We start from the raw sequence: 23,863 nt of genomic DNA, 5'->3' as shown, positions 1-23,863 counted from the left end.
GAAGGTTACTTTATATTATGTATAACATCTTATTAATATCTAAATTCCTGGTGTGATTCGTACGTAGACTGCATTCGTGTTTACGTCGATAAGTTTGGAAATATGAATTTCCGAACTCATCCGCAAGTAAATTTTAAATACAAACACAAATGCAGTAGTAACGTAAACTTTTGTATGATTTTGTATCTATATAAGATACAGCATCAAGCTTCAAAAACAGGTCAACTTTTTGTCTTTTTTTTTATCAGTGTTCTATATATTTACGCATAAAATGTATCTTGACGTATTATTAATTAAATAAAATAAGTGTTTACGCATTAAAAAAAGTGTAGGATTTATTAGATAAATTAAATATAGAAGTTATAAAGGAATCACTCATAACTATTTATCACGCAAAATTGTATGAAAAAGTTGACGCGTTTTTTCGAAGCATTTGTATGGAGATACTCTATCTATATAATCTAAGGAGTTACACTAAACAATCTGTAACGCAGTACAATCAAGTTCCATTGTGAACTAGAAATTACTGCAAATTAATTTCATTTTTATTAATTGTATCACAATTTTTATTTTATTATATATTTTTTTAAATTATTACCTAAATTATTATTAATATTATTATACTTGTTGATAATTAATTATTTATATGACTAAATCTATTAATGCAATATGACTATTTCTATTTATTTGTATGTATATAATTGGCTGTAATTATTATTATAGAAATTGGTGTTTAGGAAGGAATTTTGGATCAATGGCGGATAAATAAAATTGAACTGAATGTCGCCAATATTAAGATTCAATATTTAAACTTAATATTTTGTTATTTAGTATTATTTTTTGTTCACAAGACACGAGGGTAGAAAAGTAAGGCATTTTTTTTTTAAGAATTTTGTTCAATGCAGAGATATGTCTATGGTCGGACCAATGTTAGATACCTTTATTTAGCTAAATATTGTGCAAAATCAAAATATATCTATGTTTTCTATTGACTTTTTTGACAATTAGACCAAAGTGTGAAATTATTCACTTCAATTGATGAGAAAAAACTTTTTTTTTTAATATTTTTATTGTAGTATACGATGCAAATGTGACGTTGATAAATACTTAAAGCATTCATATCTAAGTGTTGTAAAATTGGAAGCGTCTAACATTGTTTAAAATATTTCTAAATATGTCAAAGTGCTGTAATAGTAAACTAAAGTTAATGAATTAATTTATATTTATTGCATACACAAATTACATTGTTTTAATCTATTTTGATCGAAGATGTACAACAGGCGAGCTTACCTCTATAAGAGTTCTTATCCAGCAAACCCAGAGTGGAAAAGGAGTATTAATTAATTTTAAAATGTTAAATATTTAATAAGATTCTTATTAAGCTATAACTGAAAATTTTTACTTAGGTTGTAAAAAAAATTCGAAACTTTATAAGCATAATTCAAAGTAGATGCATAATTTTTAGTGCTAAATATATATGCAATGTATTCTATGGTTATAAATTCACTTCGCTATCACTTTTCAATAATAAAAATTGTTTATTTGTTTTTTTTTTTAATACATTTCGATATGGACGCTAACAGTTAAGTGATTAAAGCAACTATTAAATGATAATCATGTTGATGTTTCGTGCGATTTGTTATCCTGTGTCGTTGTAAATAAAATTCATATTCGCTTGGCAATAAATACTATCCGTTCTAAGTAATAATTTGATAATGGACGTATCTTTGACAGTTCGTAGTTTTTATATTCTGTGCGTTGTAGATGACGCGAGTGACAGCTGACAGTGGCAGATGACAGTATGGCGATTTATACTGTCCACTATCTAAGTGCTAGAATGAGATCCAATAATTAAGGTCACCAATCGTGACATAACCTCGAAATATTTTGAATTATAAAAAAAACTGGTATTTTTATTTTAAATCTAAACTACTATTTTGCTAAAATTTCTATGGGACCAATCTGAAAGTATGTACTTTCAGATAGAAAAAAAAATCCAAATCGGTCTATAACTGACGGAGTTGTTAGCCAACTAACGTACAAAAAATACCTACCTTAACCGACACCAGGTGGGCCGTCAGCCTGTTTGCTATTCTAAGTTGTATAAAAAAAACTCCTTGTATTCGATTAAAATTTTTATTTCAAGTTTTTTTACAGACTCAAAATATCGCCTAACAATTTTTTTTGTAAAAACATTATCGAGGTATTGCAAGTATTATTCGAAGCTACTGATGTATATACATAATTGCTGATCTATTTAAATACGTATAGTTATAAACACTGGTTATTTAATATGTACTTAACGTGTGCGCGGTAGAGGGCGCTAGGTTGTGTTTACAATAAATAAATGTGGTTCGGACAAATGTTGTTTTTTATTTCTAACTAACAGAAGATAATTATGTCATTTTGTTATATACATTAATATTAAGAGGATCATGATCGTAGTTGGGGGGGGGGGGGCATTGAGGGGCAATGCCCTACTTTAAAATGAAAAGCCCCAAGGTTTTTTTTTAATGAATGATAATGGAATGGCAACCCCGCCTGCGCTAACGGTATACGCTGGCAGAACACCAGTGAGGGATGATAAGTGCGAATGAAAGGGCAGGTCAGTTCGCCCATCGCGATGAATACACCTGGAATTCAGCACGTTAGTTTCCAGGGGGGGACCACGTGGAGGTCAACCTGCTAGGGTATATTGGCAATGGGACTGATAGACCGTATTACTAACATGCTGTGGTCGACCATTTCTTGAAGGGGATTCATACCGAATTGTGGAAAAGTTGAATTATTCTGCCATTCATTTAAAAAATAAAAAAAACTTAACAAATTAAAAAGTTGAGCCGTGTGGTCCCGGCATAGAATAGGCCACCGCTTCTTTTCCTGTGTCGTAAGACGCGACTAAGAGGAGTTAGTTGTCAAAGGAAAGCAATAACAACCGTCTTCAAACATCAAGTTTTCTCCCACCAACACTCAGGTTGTGGAATGAGCTCCCTGCCGAGGTTTTCCCAAGAGACTACAGCATGGGGTTCTTCAAAAGGGGGGTAAAGAGGTTTCTTCAGAGTCGGCAACGCGCGCGTAATACCTCTGGTATTGCAGGTGTTCATAGGCTACGGTAACCACTTACCATCAGGTGGATACGGCCCACCTTGTTTGCCATCTCAGTGGTATAAAAAAAAAAATCAAGGCCAAATTATGCTTGCCAAACCACCTGCCAAGCGTGGCAACTATTAATAACTTAGGATTCAGCATAATAGAATATTCTTAAGCGATTCATTGCACTTCCCTTCTGGATCTCGTGCTGAGTAGACGTGTGTGTATATAGATATATATATACACACACGTCTACTATATATATATATATATATATATAATTCAATAAATATTGCCTCAATAATTCGTCGCAGTGACTAGGAGAATATGACATCGAAGAGTTATCGGAACCACGCAATACATTTGCTGAATGGGAGTAAGAAAGACACAATATTTCATTGTTATTGCTAAACATCTATGCAACAGGTTTCTGCTTTGGAGTGACCGAATGTCAAGAGATAACTACAGTGTAATTAAATGTGAAAGAGCGAAAGAGACAACAGTATAGGCTCGGTTACGTCCGCTGCGCGTAGTGCGTACGCGCATTAGTAGAGTGCAAAGTACTTAATTTAAAGCCATACTATTTGCGTCAAATTCACCGAAACCACGATCGTAATTTTGGTTCGAGTATTGTCATCACGCCTACTATTTGTTCCACGTTGCTTTGATAGTAGTAATATAGCTAACATAACAACATATAAATAATAATAATAAGAAAATAAGTACCTATCGTGATACAATTTCAATGACTGGATAATATTGTAACAGATCCTTAGACTATTTCTAAAGTGAAAAAAAGTGTTGGCCTCCACTCTCCTACTTGCTGTGCCTAACAGGGTCCGTAATTGAAATGTTATGTACTAATTATATTATGGAATGCAATAAGAAATAAAAAAATAAAAAAAAAAAACAATGCAGCGCGATGTGCGTTGCATTATGTTTTTTTTTTATATTAAGAAGATGCAACAGGTAGATTCTGACATTGCCACCAAGACTAATACAGAGACTGTCAATAACAGGAACAAAAGACCACGTATTGAGGACTCGCCCACATAATCGGAATTTTGCAGCTTTGAAGAAGAAATTAAAGAACTACTATCTTGTTGGAAAGCAGATCAAGATAAAACCTTGAATAAACTGACAGAAGATTTAAAGGAAATTAAGGCACAAAACATAGAACTTCAAAAAACTCATAAAGAAATTCAGAAATCTATGGAATTTATATGGCAGTCTTATGAGGTCCTTAAATACTAAAGTTACAACTCTCGAAAACGATTGTATTAAACTATAGCAAAAATATTGATTTCTTAGAAGAGAAGACTTTCTGACGGCTCACCTGATGGAAAGTGGTAACCGTCGCCTATAGATATGAGCAGTACCATGGGCATAACAGAGTATACTGTTTCGCCCATGATACCCCCCATGCGTTGCCATTCCTGAGGACTCAGATTTTATTCCTCTGTACCCAGTAAATTCACGCCATATCCCACCCTTCAAACCGAAACACAGCCATGCAAACACAACTGCTTCACGGTTGAAACACGAATGGGACGGAGGTACCCAAGCAATCGACTTTTGTACAAAGTCTCCCTCTGGTAAAATTGCACACTTGTGGATCATGGTATCTCTAAAGCGCCTATTTATATATCTGAATACTTAACAAGTAAAACTAGACGGCTTCACTTTTTGCCAAGAGACTTGGTTAAAGTAGGCATTTTTCCTTACTGCTGGATAGTAAATGGAAGAGTTTATCTTCGCAAGAGCGAGGCTTCACCGCAGATTCTTGTTAGGGACGAAGCTCAACTGGATGTACTTAGGTATAAATGACTATCAATATGCATATACGTATATTTAATGATTTTGCTTGTATTGTCGGTTGTGTTGTTGTTATATTTTCTTGTTATTAAAAAACATTTTTTGTTTGTAAAATGCTCTTTCGCACACGTAATGAAAGTTATAAAATTTTGTTAAATCAATTGTATATTGAAAAAAATAAAATTCGACGCCGAAGAAACGGCTGCTCACGTAATCCTGGAATGTGAGGCTGTGGCCCATCAACGTTTAGAAATCCTCGGAACGGTGAGGTCGCTCCGTGAGGCCTGTGAAGAACCCAGGTAGCTTCTGCGCTTCTGGGCGGAGCTAGGTTGGCTGTACTAGCCACGACTCATACGCGCAACGGCCCAAATGAGAGGCTAAGCACGAAAAACAGAGTCTTTCTCACATTCACATTTGTATATTGAAAATTTTACACATCATGTTTTGTTGCACGCTTATAAGTCACGTGTTTGTGTAATGACTATGTATTCATAAGTACACATATATTATTATATGTGTCACTGAATTACAATCAAAACAATGTAACTTTGAAAGACCATTTGCGTGATAGAAGATTCCCATTTAAAAGACCATTGAAAAACACTAAAACTAAATATGGCTAATCCATATATTTTGAACGACATCGATACCGGCTTTAATCAAATAAATTCTATATTTCTCCAGAGCCCGCAATCCTGCAAGAAAATCTTATATAATTAAAATAAAAAATAATCTTACTATACTTACCCAAAACAAAAGAAGCATAAACAAAAATCTTTATATGTGTGCGTGCGTGCGTGCGTGCGTGCGTGCGTGCGTGCATGCGTGTGTAGCGGTGCGTGTGCGTGCGTACTGACCCGCTGCACGCCGGGCGAGCTGTGCGCGCTGTCGAGTGTGTGTGTGTGACAGGATATGTGTGTAAAAATGTGTATAAATCTAAATTGTTTATGTATCTAAAGTTTGTATATTAGTTAATAAGCTTTGTAAGTAGAAGAGGGCCCAAGACTTCACGACACAGGGAATCCTAGTGTGAAGTTTTGGGAACAAATGTAAAATTGAAACATGTATTTTTGGGTTCAATAGATTTCTAATTGCATATGCGATTAATTTATCTTCGATTAGGTACATTGTGATAATCAAAATTTTCCCAAGAGACTACAGCATGGAGTTCTTCAAAAGGGGGGTAAAGAGGTTTCTCAGGGACGGCAACGCGCGCGTAATGCCTCTGGTATTGCAAGTGTTCATAGGCTACGGTAACCACTTACCATCAGGTGGGCCGTATGCTTGTTTGCCACCTCAGTGGTATAAAAAAAATAGTTTTCTTACTAGACAAGGTTCAATTTTTGGGCGTTGTAAATTATAAAGAAACAATTGTAAAACAATATATATATATATTTATTTTAACATATATCTCCTATCTACTTTACAATTTCTTAGGTACTTACAGTGTTCAAGTCTTAGACTAGCAAATATTTGTATTTGCTTTGCTTAAAACCAATAATTAGTAGGTTGACAATACGTATATGTATAATAATAACAGTATAATAGTTTCCCGCTTCCATCAGGCGAGTCGTATGCTTGTTTGCTATTATCAGCTATAAAAATAACTAAAGTGTGGACGCCAATCCATAAACATTTTCTGAATTATATTAATTACACACTTTTTTAATATAATAAACTAAATTCAACGACGTTTAAAATTAAATCTTATATCAACGTCTTTACGTAAAATTTATTGTTCCATATTTGGAACAAGGCGTAGAATATCCTGCCATAATTGTAACATGGACCAGTCCGTCCGTCCGTTTCAGTCAAACGACAAGTGATGCGTGGTTGACCGTCTACGGAGGCCATAAGAGGAACATAAAAACACTCCTATAAATCTGTAAGTACACAGAGATCTTTGGAAACGATACTCGATCACGTCGAATCGGTGGCGTTCGTTCGTTTTCACAGAATATTATATATACATATATATATATATATATATATATATATATATATATATATATATATATATATATATATATATATATATATATATATATATATATAATAATCATATATAAACGTACTTACAATGTCGTATAGCACCTGTATTAGTTAAATTTTTTATACAATTATGTACAATATATTAATTTGTTTACTTATGTACAGATTTCGTTTAGGACGTGGGATAGAACAGTCTTGTTTTGTGACACTAATTTTTTTTATATATATTTTCTCTCTTTATATCATCACGATTACAATATGTTTTTTCTAAATTCGGCACATTTTCAAAAACAATCTTAGCATTATTATATCTATTTTAAAAGAATTTTTTAAAAATTTGAAAAATAAAATAGATAAAAAGTAACAATTTGCTTTAATAACTATCGTGAGTCATACTGTAATTATTCATGTCTGTTTTATTCACATTTTTAAGTTCAAAGATATCCGACTGGTTTCAAACTAAATAGGAGCCCTTTTTCATGAGCGCGGTACACCGTGTCGCGAGTAGCACGTTTTAAAATATAATGTAAAACCGACATAAATAATTACAATTTGCCATAATATTATTTATTAAGTTTTATTGGACCTTTTGATTTTATCTATCTATTTTATGCCCTGTTATGTATTTCGATAAATAGGTATTAAAAATGTTTACTATTTACATGAAATATAAAAAGAAAAATTTATAATAAATAGTATTTGTCCGATACTTATATCGAGGGATGTAAAAGAAAGGATATGACAAGCCAAAACCCAGCGGTATTTATTATTCATGAAACTTAACAACTTTCCCAACAAAAAGGAAAAATGGGGATAGAGTTAACTCTTGCACTTCCGATTAGATCGGTCTTGTGACTGCACGATTTATATTTCGAACTAGTCATTTCCCGCGGCGTTGCACGCTTCTATGTAGTTCCCGTATATCATCCCCGTTGGAACTCTCCATGGATCCGGTCTTATATTGTTTTATAATACTTAAATGATAGTTACATACCTAATACCTTCATAAAGTTTCAGCCAATACAACTGATCGGTAATTTTTTTTCTATACAACTTAGAATGACAAACAAGCTGACGGCCCACCTGATGGAAAGTGGTAACCGTCGCCTATAGACATGAGCAGTATTATGGACATAACAGAGTATACTGTTTCGCCCATGATACCTCCCATGCGTTGCCATTCCTGAGGACTCAGGTGTTATTCCTCTGTACCCAGTAAATTCATGCCATATCCCACTCTTCAAAACCGAAACACAGTCATGCAAACACAACTGCTTTACAGTTGAAACACGAATGAGACAGAGGTACCCAAGCAATCGACTTTTGTACAAAGACTCCCTCTGGTTATTTTATAGCACTTCACACCAGATAACAACATGTTGAACCCAGCAGTAGAGTCTTAAAAAAAATGAAAATTTAAAAGAGCTTCTAAACAAACATATTTGAATAAAGACTATTTCTACTCTATGATATGTAAGGATTTATAATAACATTTCAAAGAACAATTACTGTATTTTATTGTCAGATACGGGTCATATGATCCTGGCATAGAATAGGCCACACCTTCCTTTCCCACGGGTGTCGTAAGAGACAACTAAGGGAAGGCGAGGGATGGGCAGCAGCGTCTCTCTTAAAACATCTCCAAAGACTAACTGCGGTTGCCAATCCGCTTGCCAAGCGTGGCAACTACTGGCAAAACCTCCCAAGGGGAAGGCTTATGTTCAGCAGTGGACAGGGCTGATATGATAATGATTGTCAGATATAGGATTAGAATAGGGAATTTACATACATACATACATATCTGTCACGCCTGTCTCCCATTAGGGTAGGCAGAAACAATGGAACGCCAAATGCTTCGATTCAAACAAACCTCTTTCGCTTCTTCCACACTCATCAATCTTTACATACACGCTCGCCGGTTACGGGTACTTTTAATTTACAATAATTAGACATTAATAAAATGGCTTTTTAATTGCCCAAAGGTGGATGGTAAGGTATTAAAAATACCAGATTCGTGCCAATTACCCACTGAATTGTTTGGCGTATCTATCCTTTCTATATAAAACATATATGTATATACAATTCCCGCCCATAGGCTAGAACCAATCTGTAGACAATAGAGACAAATGGAGTTTTGCGCAATAGACGCTTCGTAACGTAAAGTTGTTACAGCAAGTCGTAATATGGTATTAAAATAATTATTAAGTTATTTTCCAGTGTTTACGCCATATACAGTGTCTAAATCTAGATCGAGTGTCGAGTTTCATAAGAAGTTCGACCACCAGTTTGGCCATTGTATATTCTTCATTGTATATATAAAATTTATTTAGATTTTTACGCAATACGGCGCAAACGAATTGTTTCGCTGTTGGCTAGGGTGCGTGTTAGCTCAAACAGTGTCCTGAAGACAATTGCTTATAAAATGGATTGTTCCATCCTAAAATATTGGGTGGGACAGGTTATCAATGTAAGAGCGTTGTGACCGCTCATTTACTAACATAGGTTAAGTCAATTTGTAACTAACAAGATGGGCCTTATGTAGTCTAATTAAATAAATATTATTATTATTATTATTATAAAATATATATTGAGTGTTACAAGTAATTCTACTAATAAAACTTCATAAAAACCGTAATTAAAAATCACAATTTAAACCATAATTTAAAAATAAAAACCGTCTTCGATCGTGGCACAATCAAATATTTTAAATTAAAAATTTGATTTGAAAACTGAATATACTAAAGCAATTTTGTACAATTTTTTATTGGACCAATCTGAAAGTATAAGACCCTTTGAGATAAAAAAAAATATTTAACGAAACATTTAACGTAATCTTTATTGTAAGAACAAATATAAATAAATTTCAAATAGGTTTAAGTAAAAATTGTTATAAATTTAGTTTATGACGGTCCATAATACAGTAATTTGGGGGGAAGGGATTGTTGGTAATCGGAAGCTTAGTCCTCATTGCTATCAACATACCCTACCAGGTCGACCTCCACGCGGTTCCCCCTGGAAACCATCGTAACTAATTTATCGTTGAATTCGTCACGATGGACTAACTGACTATTCATCCTCACCAATCATCCCTCACTGGTGCCCCGCCGGTGTATACCGATAGCACAGGCGGGGTCATCATTCCATTATCATCCATTAAAAAAAATTAAGTAATTTAGTGAAAATATCACATTATTAGGCTAAGAGGTAAATTTAGAGAAGTGACGCCCAGAATCGTCCTTCTGGCGAGATGCGCGTGTAAGGTACACTTTTTAATTATCGTGCGTTTGTGTTGGCGAAACGTTATCGACACTCTATCTAGACGATATAAATCTATGTATATAAAACGGTTACAGTAGTAAAGTGTTCCAAATAGACATAGAAACAGGTATAGACGATACAAATGCAGGAACTATTTGTGATGGTGGTGGTATTAGTGGTGGTGGTGGTAGCTACTAGGGAAAGCGGACGACGCTGGTGCCGATGGCTGCGTCGCTGCACGCGTGCGCCAGCGCTGTTTCGTACTCCACCGGCAGGAACACCTGGTGACGAGCGACGGTTTGTACATAGTGTAAAAAAAAAAAAATATTTGTTAAAATATGGTACATCAAAATTACACTAGTAAATAAATTCCCATCATATTTAACGAAGAGAGGGTTACAAACAATCTCGCTTACACATTTATAATATTGGCTGTATCCCGCGGTTTCGGCCGTGTGAATCACTATAAAGTATCATGTGTTTTCGGTTATGATATAACCTATGTTTGCTGTCGTCGTTCGTAATGTCACGTATGGGCACCACAGAATATCAGCGCTGTAGCAATTAAATTGCTGCAGCACATGCTGAGTGGTGACCATGTTGGCAATAATAAATGTAAAGTTTTTTTTTTTTTTAATTCATAATGTATGTAATTTTTTGTTGTTGTCAATAAATGTTTTCTTTCTTCTTCTTCTTCTTCTTCTTCTTCTTCTTTCTATTGGTGTATCAAATTTAATTCCAATTCGTTCGGTAGTTATTGTGTAAATGAGTAACAAACATCCATCTACATATCTTTATGAACTTTCGCAGTTTACATAATAGAATATTTATTTATGGGTGAAAATGAAACAGCAGTTGTGTTTGCATGGCTGTGTTTCGGTTTGAAGGGTGCGATATGGCAGTGAATTTACTGGGTACAGAGGAATAACACCTGAGTCCTCAGGAATGGCAACGCATGGGGGGTATCATGGACGAAACAGTATACTCTGTTATGTCCATGGTACTGCTCATGTCTATAGGCGACGGTTACCACTTTCCATCAGGTGGGCCGTCAGCTTGTTTACCAGTCTAAGTTGTATAAAAAAAATGCAGATGGCACTACAGATATACACTGGTAGGACTAGTAGGGCACCATTGAGAGATAGGTGTGGATGAAAGCAAGTCAGCTGGCCATCGTGAATTCACCAAGAAATAACCACGATGTTTTCCAGGTGGAACTGTGTAAAGGTCAATCTGATGAGGTAAATTTTTGACCCCATTGCTAATAATCCTTTCAGTCAGGCCAACAGTACCTTATCGACGAGCGGCGAGAGGGCGCCACTGTCGACCAGCTGTGCGAGCTCGTCGAGTCCCTCGCGCAGCTGCAGCGGGTCCTCGAGCCAGTCCGTGTGCGTGCCCAGACCGACCATCCACTGCGGCCAAATAACATTATGATATTATACTAAATGTAAATCAATTATATACAAATTATCAATTTATAATCATTTGATGATGAAATGATTCATTAATAAAAAAAAAATTGATAAAAATAAAAAAAAAATTTTTGCCGAACTCCAATTCCGCACTTTACCAAAAAAAAAAAAATTATATTTTATGACAATAAAGATATATAGTAACATTCCAAAATGTTACTATGTAACTTCCACCGTGCGTTTTTCAAGGCACTTTCTTCCACGCACTACCACTCTTTGGAATCAACTTCCAGCAGCAGTATTTCCGAACCGATACGACAACATAACCTTCAAGAAGAAAGTATATTCCTTTTTAAAAGGCCGGCAGCACACCTGCAATGCCGTAGGTGTTGTGAGTGACCATGGGCGGCGGTAGTCACTTACCATCAGGTGAGTCGCATGCTCGTTTGCCCGCTGTGTTGTAAAAAAAAATACGGGAACTACCATTAAGTTATTTTAAATTTAATTCCTTCTACCCAAAGGTTGTCTGGAAGAGATTGCTTAGTAACAAGACCGCCTTTTGTACTACACTACACGTATTGAAAATTGTTTAACAAATCATGTTATGTTGGTGCAATAAAGTGTTAAATAAATAAAGAAAATCAATCTAAAACGATAATCAAGAGATCGCTCTTAGCGATAAGGTCGCCCATTGTTTTCTCACTGTGATTATTTCTTGTAATTGTTTATATTTATAATAAGTTTACTATTGTAATCTTTTGGAGGAAACAATAAAGAGTATCTATCTATCTATATATTTCGTGATCATTTATGTTAAACAAACTGTGGTAAGGTCGCGGTAATATAGCATAAAAATACGAGTTCTTACTTTATCTATGTCAACTATGTTTTGATGTGACACCATGGATAATTTGATATTGTAAATACATTTATAAATTAATACCTACCATAAAATACCGCGGAAAAATAATTTTTTAATTTTGTTATCAGTGTTGCCGTAGTAAAATTGTATTTTATTCAATAAATTATTCACTTGTACGTTCTTATTTTTTTTTATGCAACTTAGAATGGCAAACAATCTGACGGCCCACCTAATGGAAAGTGGTAACCGCCGCCTATAGACATGAGCAGTACCATGGATATAACAGAGTGCACTGTTTCGCCGATGATACCCCCTATGCGTTGCCATTCCTGAGGACTAAGGTGTTATTCCTCTGTACCCAGTAAATTCACGCCATATCCCACCCTTCAAACCGAAACACAGCCATGCAAACACAACTGCTTCACGGTTGAAACACGAATGGCAGCCCCATTAATTTTAACTTTTCAATATATTAGTCAGTTATCGGTTAAATGAACTAGTTAATGTAACTGTTAACTGTCAAAATTATTATAACTTCATACATTTTAACTGTTTATTTTGAGTATAATTTAACTGTTAGTTTTGAGTTAATTAATTTGTTTTAACTTTTCTAGATAACATTTATTGACCAGGGCGACATAACAATGCAGGAGTGTACCCTGAGCAGCCTGTAGGTGTGGAAGGAGATCGCGAACAGAAGCGAGAACGGCGCCGGCAGCCGGTCCGACAGCAGCGGCTGCGGTCGCAGGTCCACGATAGCATCGCGCGGCGCTGTCGCCCTGGTAACGTACACGCATATTATTCGATTAAAAACAAAAAAGAAATTTATTACTTAATAAAAGACAAATAAGCTCTAGTGTAAAGAGTTATTCATATTTTATTTCAATAGAATTTTATAAAAAAATAAGCATTTTTTTGGAATTAATCTTTTAAAAAGATTTGCTGTGTGATAGCTTCTTTTTTTAATGGGTGATAATGGAATGGTAAGCCCGTCCGCGCTATCGGTATACACCGGCGGGGCACCAGTGAGAGATGATAGGTGAGAATGAAAAGGCAGGCCAGTTAGCCTATCGTGACGAATTCAACGATAAATTAGTCACGATTGTTTCCAGGGGGAACCGTGTGGAGGTCGACCTGACCTGAATATACCCTATGTTTCTAGAGGGAACCGTGTGGAGGTCGACCTGATAGGGTATATTGATAGTAATGGGGACTAATCTTTCCATTACTAACAATCCCTTCCCCCCGCTGTGTGATAGTTTGCAAACATAAACTACACACGGTAACAGAATAGATAAGAAATACCAATAGGGAAGTTACTTGAGTATAGCGCTGGGGTCGGCGCTGACGGCGGCGTCAGGCCCCGCGTCAGCGCCGTCGGCGCCGGGGCACGCCACGGCCGCGTCCCAGGGGCCCGTGCGCGCCGCCGCCCGCGCCAGCCGCCGCCACCACGCGCCGCCGCCGCCTCCTCCGCTGCACCCGTCCAGCTCCAGGACTTCCGCCGCGCCTGACCACCATACCACAACATAACACTATATTAGGGGAAGGGAGTTGTAGCATTGGCTTGTAGGCAGCTATGTTAAAGAAAAATATATGTATTTGTAGGTATTTGGACTACAAATAGAGTTAACATATTTCACGAATTGCAGTGAGCAAATATTTTAGACAAGAGATGGCGCTTCTGTAAACAGTACTTTATATATAAAGAAAATAGAAGTCGTATTTAAAAATATCAATATAACATAACGTCAAATTATTATAATGTTATTAGTGAAACGTCAAAGAAATAAACTATAAAATTTTATAATTAAAAAAAAATTACAAATAAAATACAGTAATATTTAATTAAAGTTTGTTACGGAGGAATTAAAACAAAAAAAAAAAGAGCTCGTGAAATGATTTTAAAATAAGAACAGTTTAAATTTGAAATTAGAATCTGCATAAGGAACATTTGAATTCAAAACGGACAGTAATGTATACAGGGCCGTACCGAGGCCGAGCAGGGCGTGGGCGGCGGGGCCGGCGGCGGCGGGGCGCGCGCCCCACGCCGCCAGCAGCTGCACTAAAGCGCAGCCCTCGCCACTTGCAGCGCCGCACACCGCCACGCTGCCACAAGCGGGATATCACCATCACAACACCATATCACACAGCGTCGTCCAGCTACAAACTTAGCACAGCTTGTACTATTCATAACTGGTACATACAGGGGGGAAAGGGTTTGTTAGTAATGAGGTCTAGTAGCCCCATTGCTAACAATAATAACAATATATATTCTCTCAGGTCGACCTCCACTCGGATCCCTCTGAAAATCATCATGGTTAATTCTTGTCAAACTTATTATAATGGGCCAACTGACCTGCATTCATTCTCACCTATCATCTTTCACTGGTGTTTCGTCGGTGTATACCGATAGCGCGGGCTGGGTTACCATTCCATTTTCATTCATAAAAAAAAAATACTTGTACAAATAAATTTGTAAAAATATAATATACATATATACAATTGTATAGAAATCAATTGAATTCAAAATTGTTTAATTTTATTTTTTATACAAGTTAGAATGGCAAACAAGCTGACGGCCCATCTGATGGAAAGTGGTAACCGTCGCCTATAGACATGGGCAGTACCATGGACATAACAGAGTGTACTGTTTCGCCCATGATACCCCCCATGCGTTGCAATTCCTGAGGACTCTAGTGTTATTCCTCTGTACCCAGTAAATTCACGCCATATCCCACCATTCAAACCGAAACACAGCCATGCAAACACAGCTGCTTCACGGTTGAAACACGAATGGGACAGAGGTACCCAAGCAATCGACTTTTGTACAAAGTATTGTAATTTGTATGTCAAACTTCTAAACAATAAAATATGCAGTAATTTCAATAGTATTTTTCAAAGCATGTTTGTTAGAGTTCAAAAAAAGATTTTTAATTAATTGTCAAAGGTATTGTACAAAATTGTGTTGCCATATGATTCCGGCATAACCGTAACCTACGTACGTAACCTTCCGTAACTTAAGGGTCCAGGAATTGGCAACAGCATTCCTCTTAAAACATCACCAAAGCCTAACTGCAGTTACCAAATCACCTGTCAAGCGTGGCGATTACTGGCAAATTCCCCTAATAGTGATAAGTCTATATTCAGCAACAGATAGAGAAAGTCAAGTAGATAAAATAAAAGACAGTAGATAAGCTATATTTGAAATTAAAGAATGAAATATGACAATGAATTAACTGGGTACAGGATATTAGTTCTATATCTATGGTGTTATTCAAGTTTAGGCGACGGTTACCACTTACCATCATTTTGTATTTTATTTTTATGTATTATTATATCACACGATATCATTAGCAATTGTGAAACAAATTTGTTATGTTTTTTACATTACATTACATTTTTACTAGAGAAAGACTGTACAAAAGTCGATTGCTTGGGTAACTCTGTCCCATTCGTGTTTCAACCGTAAAGCAGTTGTGTTTGCATGTCTGTGTTTCGGTTTGAAGGGTGGGATATGGCGTGAATTTACAGGGTACAGATGAATAACACCCGAGTCCTCAGGAATGGCAACGCATGGGGGGTATCATGGGCGAAACAGTACACTGTGTTATGTCCACGGTACTGCTCATGTCTATAGGCGAATAGGCGACGGTTACCACCTTCCATCAGGCGGGCCGTCAGCTTGTTTGTCATTCTATCAATTTTTTTTGTCGTTTGTTCGGAGAGAGTACTAGTAGTTCATAAGCGTGTGAGGGTGTCGCGCGTACCGCTTGCCCGTGCAGTGGTGCGGCGTGCAGCGCAGGCGGCGCAGCGCCCGCAGCGCGCGCGTGCCGCCCCACACCAGCGCCGCGCCCTGCGCCGCGCCCACGCCCCGCGCGCGCCGCCCCGCGCGCGTGCTGACACGCGCCCACGCACACGCCCACACACACAGTTTGTTACAATCGTAAACAGTGTTATGTTTTTCTCAAACATGCTTGGAAACGTGAGCATTATTTTGACAATCTTCTTAGAGATAAATCAAATATTGCCGTACTGGCCAGAGATACATGCGGGCAGCGGCCGGCAAAAGTTGTATGAACATCCATATCTGTCGTGTTTTGCGGCCAGATAAATTACTATGTAAACTCATATCTGTCCTGTAATTTAAAAATGGAATCACCTTTTACTTCGAAACATGGCTACCGAGGAGGTAACTAATACAAGGTTTTATTTGAATTTCGAACTGGCTTGCAAATAGAAAACGGGTTTATTAAAAAAAAAACATGGGAACATTATGGCGCGTGAAAAATTATTATTGTTCGTTATTCGTCATTGAATTTAAAAAGAAAAATTGTGTTTCTAATTTCCGCGCATTGTTTGAGAAAAGTACTATACCAGCCTTGGCCACAACTAGGTATTGATGGACTAACGTATGTGTGCCTCGGCTACGCCTCGGCCCACATTTGCACGTTCGTCCATCAATGCCTCAGTTGCTGGCCGCTGCAGTAATGTACTCTTAATACTTTTATTGTAGCAAAAGACACAAGACATTATACAAGCAAGACATTTTTCAATATATTGTGTACAGTATTGCCATACTAATCTATATAATTCTAACACTTGTTATACAGTTATATGCGTTTTATGTCTCGGTACATCAATTCAGAACTCACTAATCTGAGGCACTAGAGCTGAAGCACACATACGTGAGTCCATCAATGCCTAGTTGTGGCCAAGGCTTGTATAGTACTTTTCTCAAATAATGCGCGGAAATCAAAAACACAATTTTTCTTTTTAAATTCAATAACGAATAACGAACAATAATAATTTTTCACGCGCCATATTGTTCCTTTGTTTTTTTTTTCAATAAACAGCTTTCTATTTGCAAACCAGTTCGAAATTTAAATAAAACCTTGTATTAGTTACCTCCTTGGTAGCCATGTTTCGAAGTAAAAGGTCATTCCATTTTTAAATTACAGGACACATATGAGTTTACATAGTAATTTATCTGGCCGCAAAACACGACAGATATGGATTTTCATACAATTTTTGCCGGCCGCTGCCCGCGTGTGTCTGGCCAGTACGGCAATTTTGATTTATCTCGAAGAAGATTGTCAAAATAATGCTCAAATTTCTAAGCATGTTTGAGAAAATTATATATCTATCTAATTATAAAAAAAATTACTGGACATATATTTCTTACTTAAAAAACAAAATTGCTCCCAGTTCCACTGAACTCACCTGCGTATAGTGAGCAGCTCAGTGGCGGCGCCGCCGGACCACTCGCTGACGCAGCCCCACACCTCGTCGCCCAGCTCCAGCGACGTCACGCCCGGACCCACGTCCAACACCACACCTGGCCATAATAACACTAGCGTTCACCTATGGTTGCGCTCGCGTTAACATTGATTTTGTTCAACAATTCAAGCTGAGGTAAAATAGTTACAAAAATCCATTTAAGATCAATCCTTTAAGATGTTTGAGAAAAAAAAAATGTTACTTTAATTATGACCAATAGTTCTGCAGCTTGAAGTAATTTGGATGACGCAATAAAAAATATCATAAAAAACTTACCCCTTCCTCCTCCTACCCCCTATAAGTAAGAAAATGTAGCTCTAAGGTCATATCTATCTATACCCTTACATCTTGGAGAAGACGCCACAAAATTCAGAGGTGGGCGCGAGACAGTTTTGGGGTGGGCAAAAGATCCTCCTCACATCTAGGGGTGGGCATTGTTGAATTTGGTCGGGAGTGGTTCAAATTTAAACAATTTTGGGGTGAGCGCTAGACGGATGGACACGGACAACGTTTTTTTATACACATCTACGCTTGTATGTACCAGGAGCGCATAAAGCTACAAGGAGTAGTTTGTACTCGTTAGGAGGTGTCGTTACCCGCGAAGCCGCGGCCGACGGTGACGGCGGGCCGCGACAGCAGCGCCCGCAGTGCCGCGCCGCGGCCGCGCAGCACGGCGCGGTCCACGCTGCACACGCTGAACGCCTGCACGCGTACCAGCACCTCGCCGGCGCCCGCGCCTGCGATATTACATTACTACACCTGCCAATATTACTATCGCCAACACATAAATTTCTCATTCACTAGCTTGTAGATTTGCCCGCATCAATATAGCATTTACCTTATAGGGGGTATGGTGTACATAACGTACGTGTATACCAAAGTTCATTCAAATCCATTCAGTATTTATTTACCAGAGAAAGACTGTACAAAAGTCGATTGCTTGAGTACCTTTATCCTATTCGTGTTTCTACCGTGAAGCAGTTGTTTGGATGGCTGTGTTTCGGTTTGAAGGGTGGGATATGGCGTTAATTTATTGGGTTCAGAGGAATAATACCTGAGTCCTCAGGAATGGTAACGCATGGGGGGTATCAAGGGAAAAACAGTATGCTCTGTTATGTCCATGGTACTGCTCAAGTCTATAGGCGACGGTTACCATTTTCCATCAGGTGGGCCGTCAGCTTGTTTGCCATTACAGTCGGATAGGACAGACAGACCACAGTGTAAGTACTATCTGGGTAATATATCCCCATAGTTTTCTCCCACAAACACTCAGGTTATGGAATGAGCTCCCTGCCGAGGTTTTTCTAAGAGACTACAGCATGGGGTTCTTCAAAAGGGGAGTGAAGAGGTTTCTTCAGGGTCGGCAACGCGCGCGTAATACCTCTGGTATTGCAGGCGTTTATAGGCTACGGTAACCGCTTACCATCAGGTGGGCCGTATGCTTGTTTGCCATCTCAGTGGTATAAAAAAAACTATGTTTAGTAGTAGAGAATTAACAGCTGATATGATGATGATGATGTGGAGGTTAGAAGAGAGTGATTAAGAAGTTAATAAGGCGCGAGGTTCTAGGGTGGCAGCGGTCGCGTGGAGGTAGTCAGTAGAGTACGTACATCGCGCGGGCGCGTCCTCGACGAGCAGCACGCTGCGGTCGGGCTGCGAGTGCAGCGCGCGCGCCTGCGGGCCCGCCGCCGGCCGCGCCGCCCGTAGTCCCGCGCACAGCCCCGCGCCGCCGCCCAGCACCGCGCCCGCCAGGAAGATGGCCACGCTGCGCCGCCACACTGCGGCGCCCGCGCACGCGTCACTCATCGCTCACCATGCTCACCACTCGTGCCGCCCACGGCCGCCGCACGACCATGCACGCTGTTCGCTCGCGACTTACATATGCGTTCATGCTTCCATCTTCAGACACATTCCGACCATATTTTATTATATCCGATTATTTGTTGGTCAGTTTTTGCACCAGAGGGCGACTTTGTACAAAAGTCTGCATGAGTACCCCATACGTGTTTCTGTCGTGAAGCAGTTGAGTTTGCACAGCTGTGTTTCGGTTTGGAGAATGAGGCCTTGGTTCCATTACTAACAATTTTCTTCCCCTTATATACTAGGTTTTTTAATGGCTGATAATGAAATGGTAACCCGCCTGCGCTATCGGTATACGCTGGCGGGGCACCAGTGATTGATGATAGGTGACGATGAAATCAGGCTAGTTAGCCAATCGTGACGAGTTCCACTAAAATTAATTACGATGGTTTCCTAGGGGAACGCCGTGGAGGTGGACCTGATAGGGTGGTTCATTAGACCCCATTACTAACAATTCTCTCCCCCTTATACACTAGGATCGCAACACAGAGAGGAGGCTCACTTCTGTCCTTGAAGAGCGCGACCAGCTCGTCGTAGAGCACGAGCGGCGACAGCGGCGGCGCGCCGTCCCGCAGCCGCTGCAGCGCGTCGCGCGACCAGGCGACCACGCGCGCGCGGCCCTCCGTTATCAGCTCGTTGTGCCACAGCTCGCTGAACGCCTCGCGGATCTAAAAGGAATAGAAATGTTATAGTTTTCAATTAATATTATTTTTAAAGCTTATGCTCATTGCGAGGCGACTCTGTGAAGCGAAGTGCTAAATGCACTCTAAAGGAGACTTCTGGATGAAGTCGGAAATAACAAAAATACAGTGAGTTCATTAATGAATATGGATAGTTATAAGTGCAGAGGAAGACCCAAAAACAGATGTATGGACTGTGTGAAAGATGACACGGCCAAATAGGGAGTGACTAGTGAAATGACTGCAAACAGATGAATGAATAAAGAAAAACATATTAGGCTACTCACAAATAGATATGGGGAAAAAACAGGGAGAAGGAGAACAAGTGCAGATGTAGTTTAGTTACAATTTCATTATTTCATTGCTGGACATAAGCCTTCCCCATAAAGGGAGTTTTGCCAGTAGTTGCCATGCTTGGCAGGCGGGTTGACAACCATAGTTAAGCTTTTAGTGATGTTTTAAGAGGGACGCTGCTGCCCATTCCTCTCCCTCCCTTAGTCGCCTCTTACGACACCCACGGGAAAAGATGGGGTGACGCATTCTATGCCGGGACCATAGATAGATACTCCTTATTGTTTTCTCCAAAAGATTACAATAGTTACTCGGCTGCTCACGTAATCCTGGAATGTGGACTGTGGCTCATCAACGTTTAGAAATCCTCGGAACGGTGAGGTCGCTCCGTGAGACCTGTGATGAACCCAGGAAGCTTCTGCGCTTCTGGGCGGAGCTAGGTTGGCTGTACTAGCCACGACTCATACGCACAACGGCCCAAATGAGAGGCTAAGCGCAGAAAATAGAGTCTTTCACATTCAAGATTACAGTAGTAAATTTATTATAAATATAAATAATTACAAGGACCATATTTCATTTTTTTATTTTTTTTTAAGATAATTGTTTTACCTTTCTAATGGTCTCGGCGGTGTGATTAAAGACATCCTGCACTCTGGACTTGCTATCGCCTGCTGCTATTTTAGCTGCTTCCTACAATTTGAATAACAATAAGGTACATATCATACTTTTAAAGTGACTTCAAAATAAAGGATGTTCCCTAATTTGCCTGTCTGTTTGTAACACTTTATTTGTCATAGTTGTAGAATACTGACGGATCTGACAAATATTACATATATAGATCTGTTAGTATTTTACGACTATGACGATAAAGTCTTAAATTATAGGATACAGAGTTCTTAAGAAAAGTATTAGTACAATGGCTGTGTTTTTTTTTTGTGTGATTTTTTTATAACACAGGGGGCAAATAAGCATGTGGCTGACTTGATGGTAAGTGACTACTGTCACCCATGTTAGTGATGTCTCACCAATATTGATAAGTCGTGTTGTTATAATAATAATAATAAATCTGTTTATTTTCAGGTATATACCCATAGTTTTCATTTTTATATTATTAATTAAATAAATTGTTATTATTATTTTTAAAATATACATCAATTATAAAATACCAATTTAAATTATTTCGTTATAAAATCTCTTGTTGTCAGGTATGCTGTGAGAAATACAGTCTTTACAATATGATTACTTGTTGTCATTAATCTGTCATGAAATTTTGCCTTATAATTACGTAAAATTTTATTCGTTATTCTTAATTAATATTTAATTTAATATATCAACTTATATGTTTTCATTATTAATGTAACTTAATTATTTATTAAGGAAAGACTAAATCTTGAAAACCACTTAAACATTGATCATTGTTTAATTAATAAATTTTAAATCTGATAATGAAAATATATTATTGTGTTAAAACATTTTGCTTATATTAGAAATGTGAAAATAACTTTGTTTGTTACCTCTTAGCGTTTTAATGGGCTAAACATTATGAAATTTGGTATACATATATACATATGGGGACGAGAAATTAAGCTACTTTTAATCTCGGTCAATAAACATATCCATATGCAGACAAACTCATAGGTATTTATTTATTTCTTATTGCATTCCATAATATAATTAGTAAATAACATATTACAATTACTACATACATACATATCTGTCACACCTGTCTCCCATTAAGGTAGGCAAAAACAATGGAATACGTCTCATAGGTTTAAACCAGTTATAATGTAGTTGAGAGTTAACTAAAGAATTGAACAATTAAACATTATAATATATATACTAGCTCATATCCATGACTTTGTCGATGTGACTGAAATAAGTTTACTAATCATGATGGGGGGGGGGGGGGGGGGAGAATTGTAAGTAATGCAGACTATTATTTCATTCTCATCTATCACCTTTCACTGGTGCTCCGCCAGCATATCCCGTTAGCGCACGCGGGGTTACCATATCATTTTCACCCACATGACTTCGATAAATAAAATTGTTCTGAATTTGATAGCAGTTTATTTTCATAATATCACTAATTGTGAACCTCTTTTAACATATTTATTTCAAAAGGTTTCCATGCAGTATGACCTGATATTACTTTTATTTGCTGCTTTTGTATACATATAATAGGTAATTACTAGTAGATAATTACCTATTTGCCACTAAATAATTATATTCAGTTTCTACTTTGAATTATATGTCTTTATCAAATACCTTAAAAAAACATTTTTTTATATCACTGAAGTGGCAAACAAGCATATGGCCCACCTGATAGTAAGCAGTTACCATAGCCTATGAAAGCCTGCAATATCAGGTTTTCAATTCATCATATTTTTTTTTTTATTTTGTTAGCCCATCACTCGGTCAGTTCAAAACCAATTTGAAAAATTCTTTTTTTATCTGAAAGGATATACTTTTAAGATAGTTTTATAGAAATTTTATCAAAATTAATTCAGTATTTAGTTTTTAAATCAAAATAATTGGTTATGATTGAAATAGTTTTTTGTGGGACATAATGTTTAATTGTCTTATTGTCAAATTATATATACTTGTCAAATTATATATATATACTATCAATCAAATTACTTCAAAATTTAATCTGTATGAATTTAATTCTTTATCAATATGAATGCAAATAAACTCATGTTTCAACTATAATTAAAGATTATGTAAGCTCAGGGTCACTTTAAAGTAATGGTGTCAGTGACATAGGAATACCATAACAAAAACAAATGTATACAATTTGATAAACATACAAAATAAATAAATTACATAAAAAACTGTTGTTTGGCGGTAAACTGGTTTAGTACATAAAAATAACTTGCGCGGAAATTACTAGGAGAGCATAACCAATACGTAGTTACTTACGTGCAAAGCTTCGAATTTCTCCCCAGCCCTGTGCTTTAATTCGTCCATATCAAGCACCGAGAGACGCAGGTGGGTCAGCCTACACCGCACTCGCTGTTAATTCATAATAAAACCTTAACCTTTGATCACAATTCGCCCTAGATAACTCGGCGACCAAAATAGACATTTATGTCATCACTGTAACACGTATATACACTTTTGGTGGCAGTAGAACGCAAAAATGTTTAGATTTGTTTATTATGTAATTAGTGCTTCATTTGAAAATATACGGAAAAATATATGAAACAAGAATTTTTACCTTATCCAAACATAACCTCTTTTGGTTTCGTAAAAAAATGTCAATTATGACAAGTATGACATTGACAAGAACTTTATTTCGTTCTATTGATACGTTTCGTTGTAAGTAT

General features: G+C 37.4%; 1 protein-coding gene across 2 annotated transcripts; it reads right to left on the bottom strand.

The window, feature by feature from the left end:
- Positions 1 to 6,946: 6,946 nt before the first annotated feature.
- On the bottom strand, positions 6,947 to 23,808 carry LOC113515923 (reticulon-4-interacting protein 1, mitochondrial-like). 2 transcript variants are annotated; one of them, XM_052892354.1, is made up of 13 exons: positions 23,755 to 23,808; positions 23,457 to 23,549; positions 21,147 to 21,227; positions 20,069 to 20,234; positions 19,317 to 19,484; positions 18,303 to 18,443; positions 17,650 to 17,764; positions 16,197 to 16,325; positions 14,420 to 14,535; positions 13,750 to 13,936; positions 13,088 to 13,208; positions 11,448 to 11,567; positions 6,947 to 10,436 (listed from the first exon to the last, which is right to left on the bottom strand). In XM_052892354.1, the coding sequence occupies exons 2-13, from the start codon at positions 23,502 to 23,504 to the stop codon at positions 10,350 to 10,352; spliced, it is 1,479 nt and encodes a 492-aa protein (XP_052748314.1). In that variant the 5' UTR covers positions 23,505 to 23,549; positions 23,755 to 23,808; the 3' UTR covers positions 6,947 to 10,349. The 2 variants fall into 2 exon arrangements, with proteins under 2 accessions (XP_052748314.1, XP_052748320.1); XM_052892360.1 differs by lacking the exons at positions 16,197 to 16,325; positions 23,755 to 23,808 and having other exon boundaries at positions 23,457 to 23,748.
- Positions 23,809 to 23,863: the final 55 nt, after the last annotated feature.

The sequence above is a fragment of the Galleria mellonella genome, unplaced genomic scaffold, assembly GCF_026898425.1.
Source record: "Galleria mellonella isolate WM207_F2 unplaced genomic scaffold, CSIRO_AGI_GalMel_v1 utg109, whole genome shotgun sequence".
NCBI classification, from domain to species: Eukaryota; Metazoa; Arthropoda; class Insecta; order Lepidoptera; family Pyralidae; genus Galleria; species Galleria mellonella.
The sequence above is the reverse complement of the archived record's forward strand: the minus strand, read 5'-3'. Positions and strand labels throughout refer to the sequence as shown.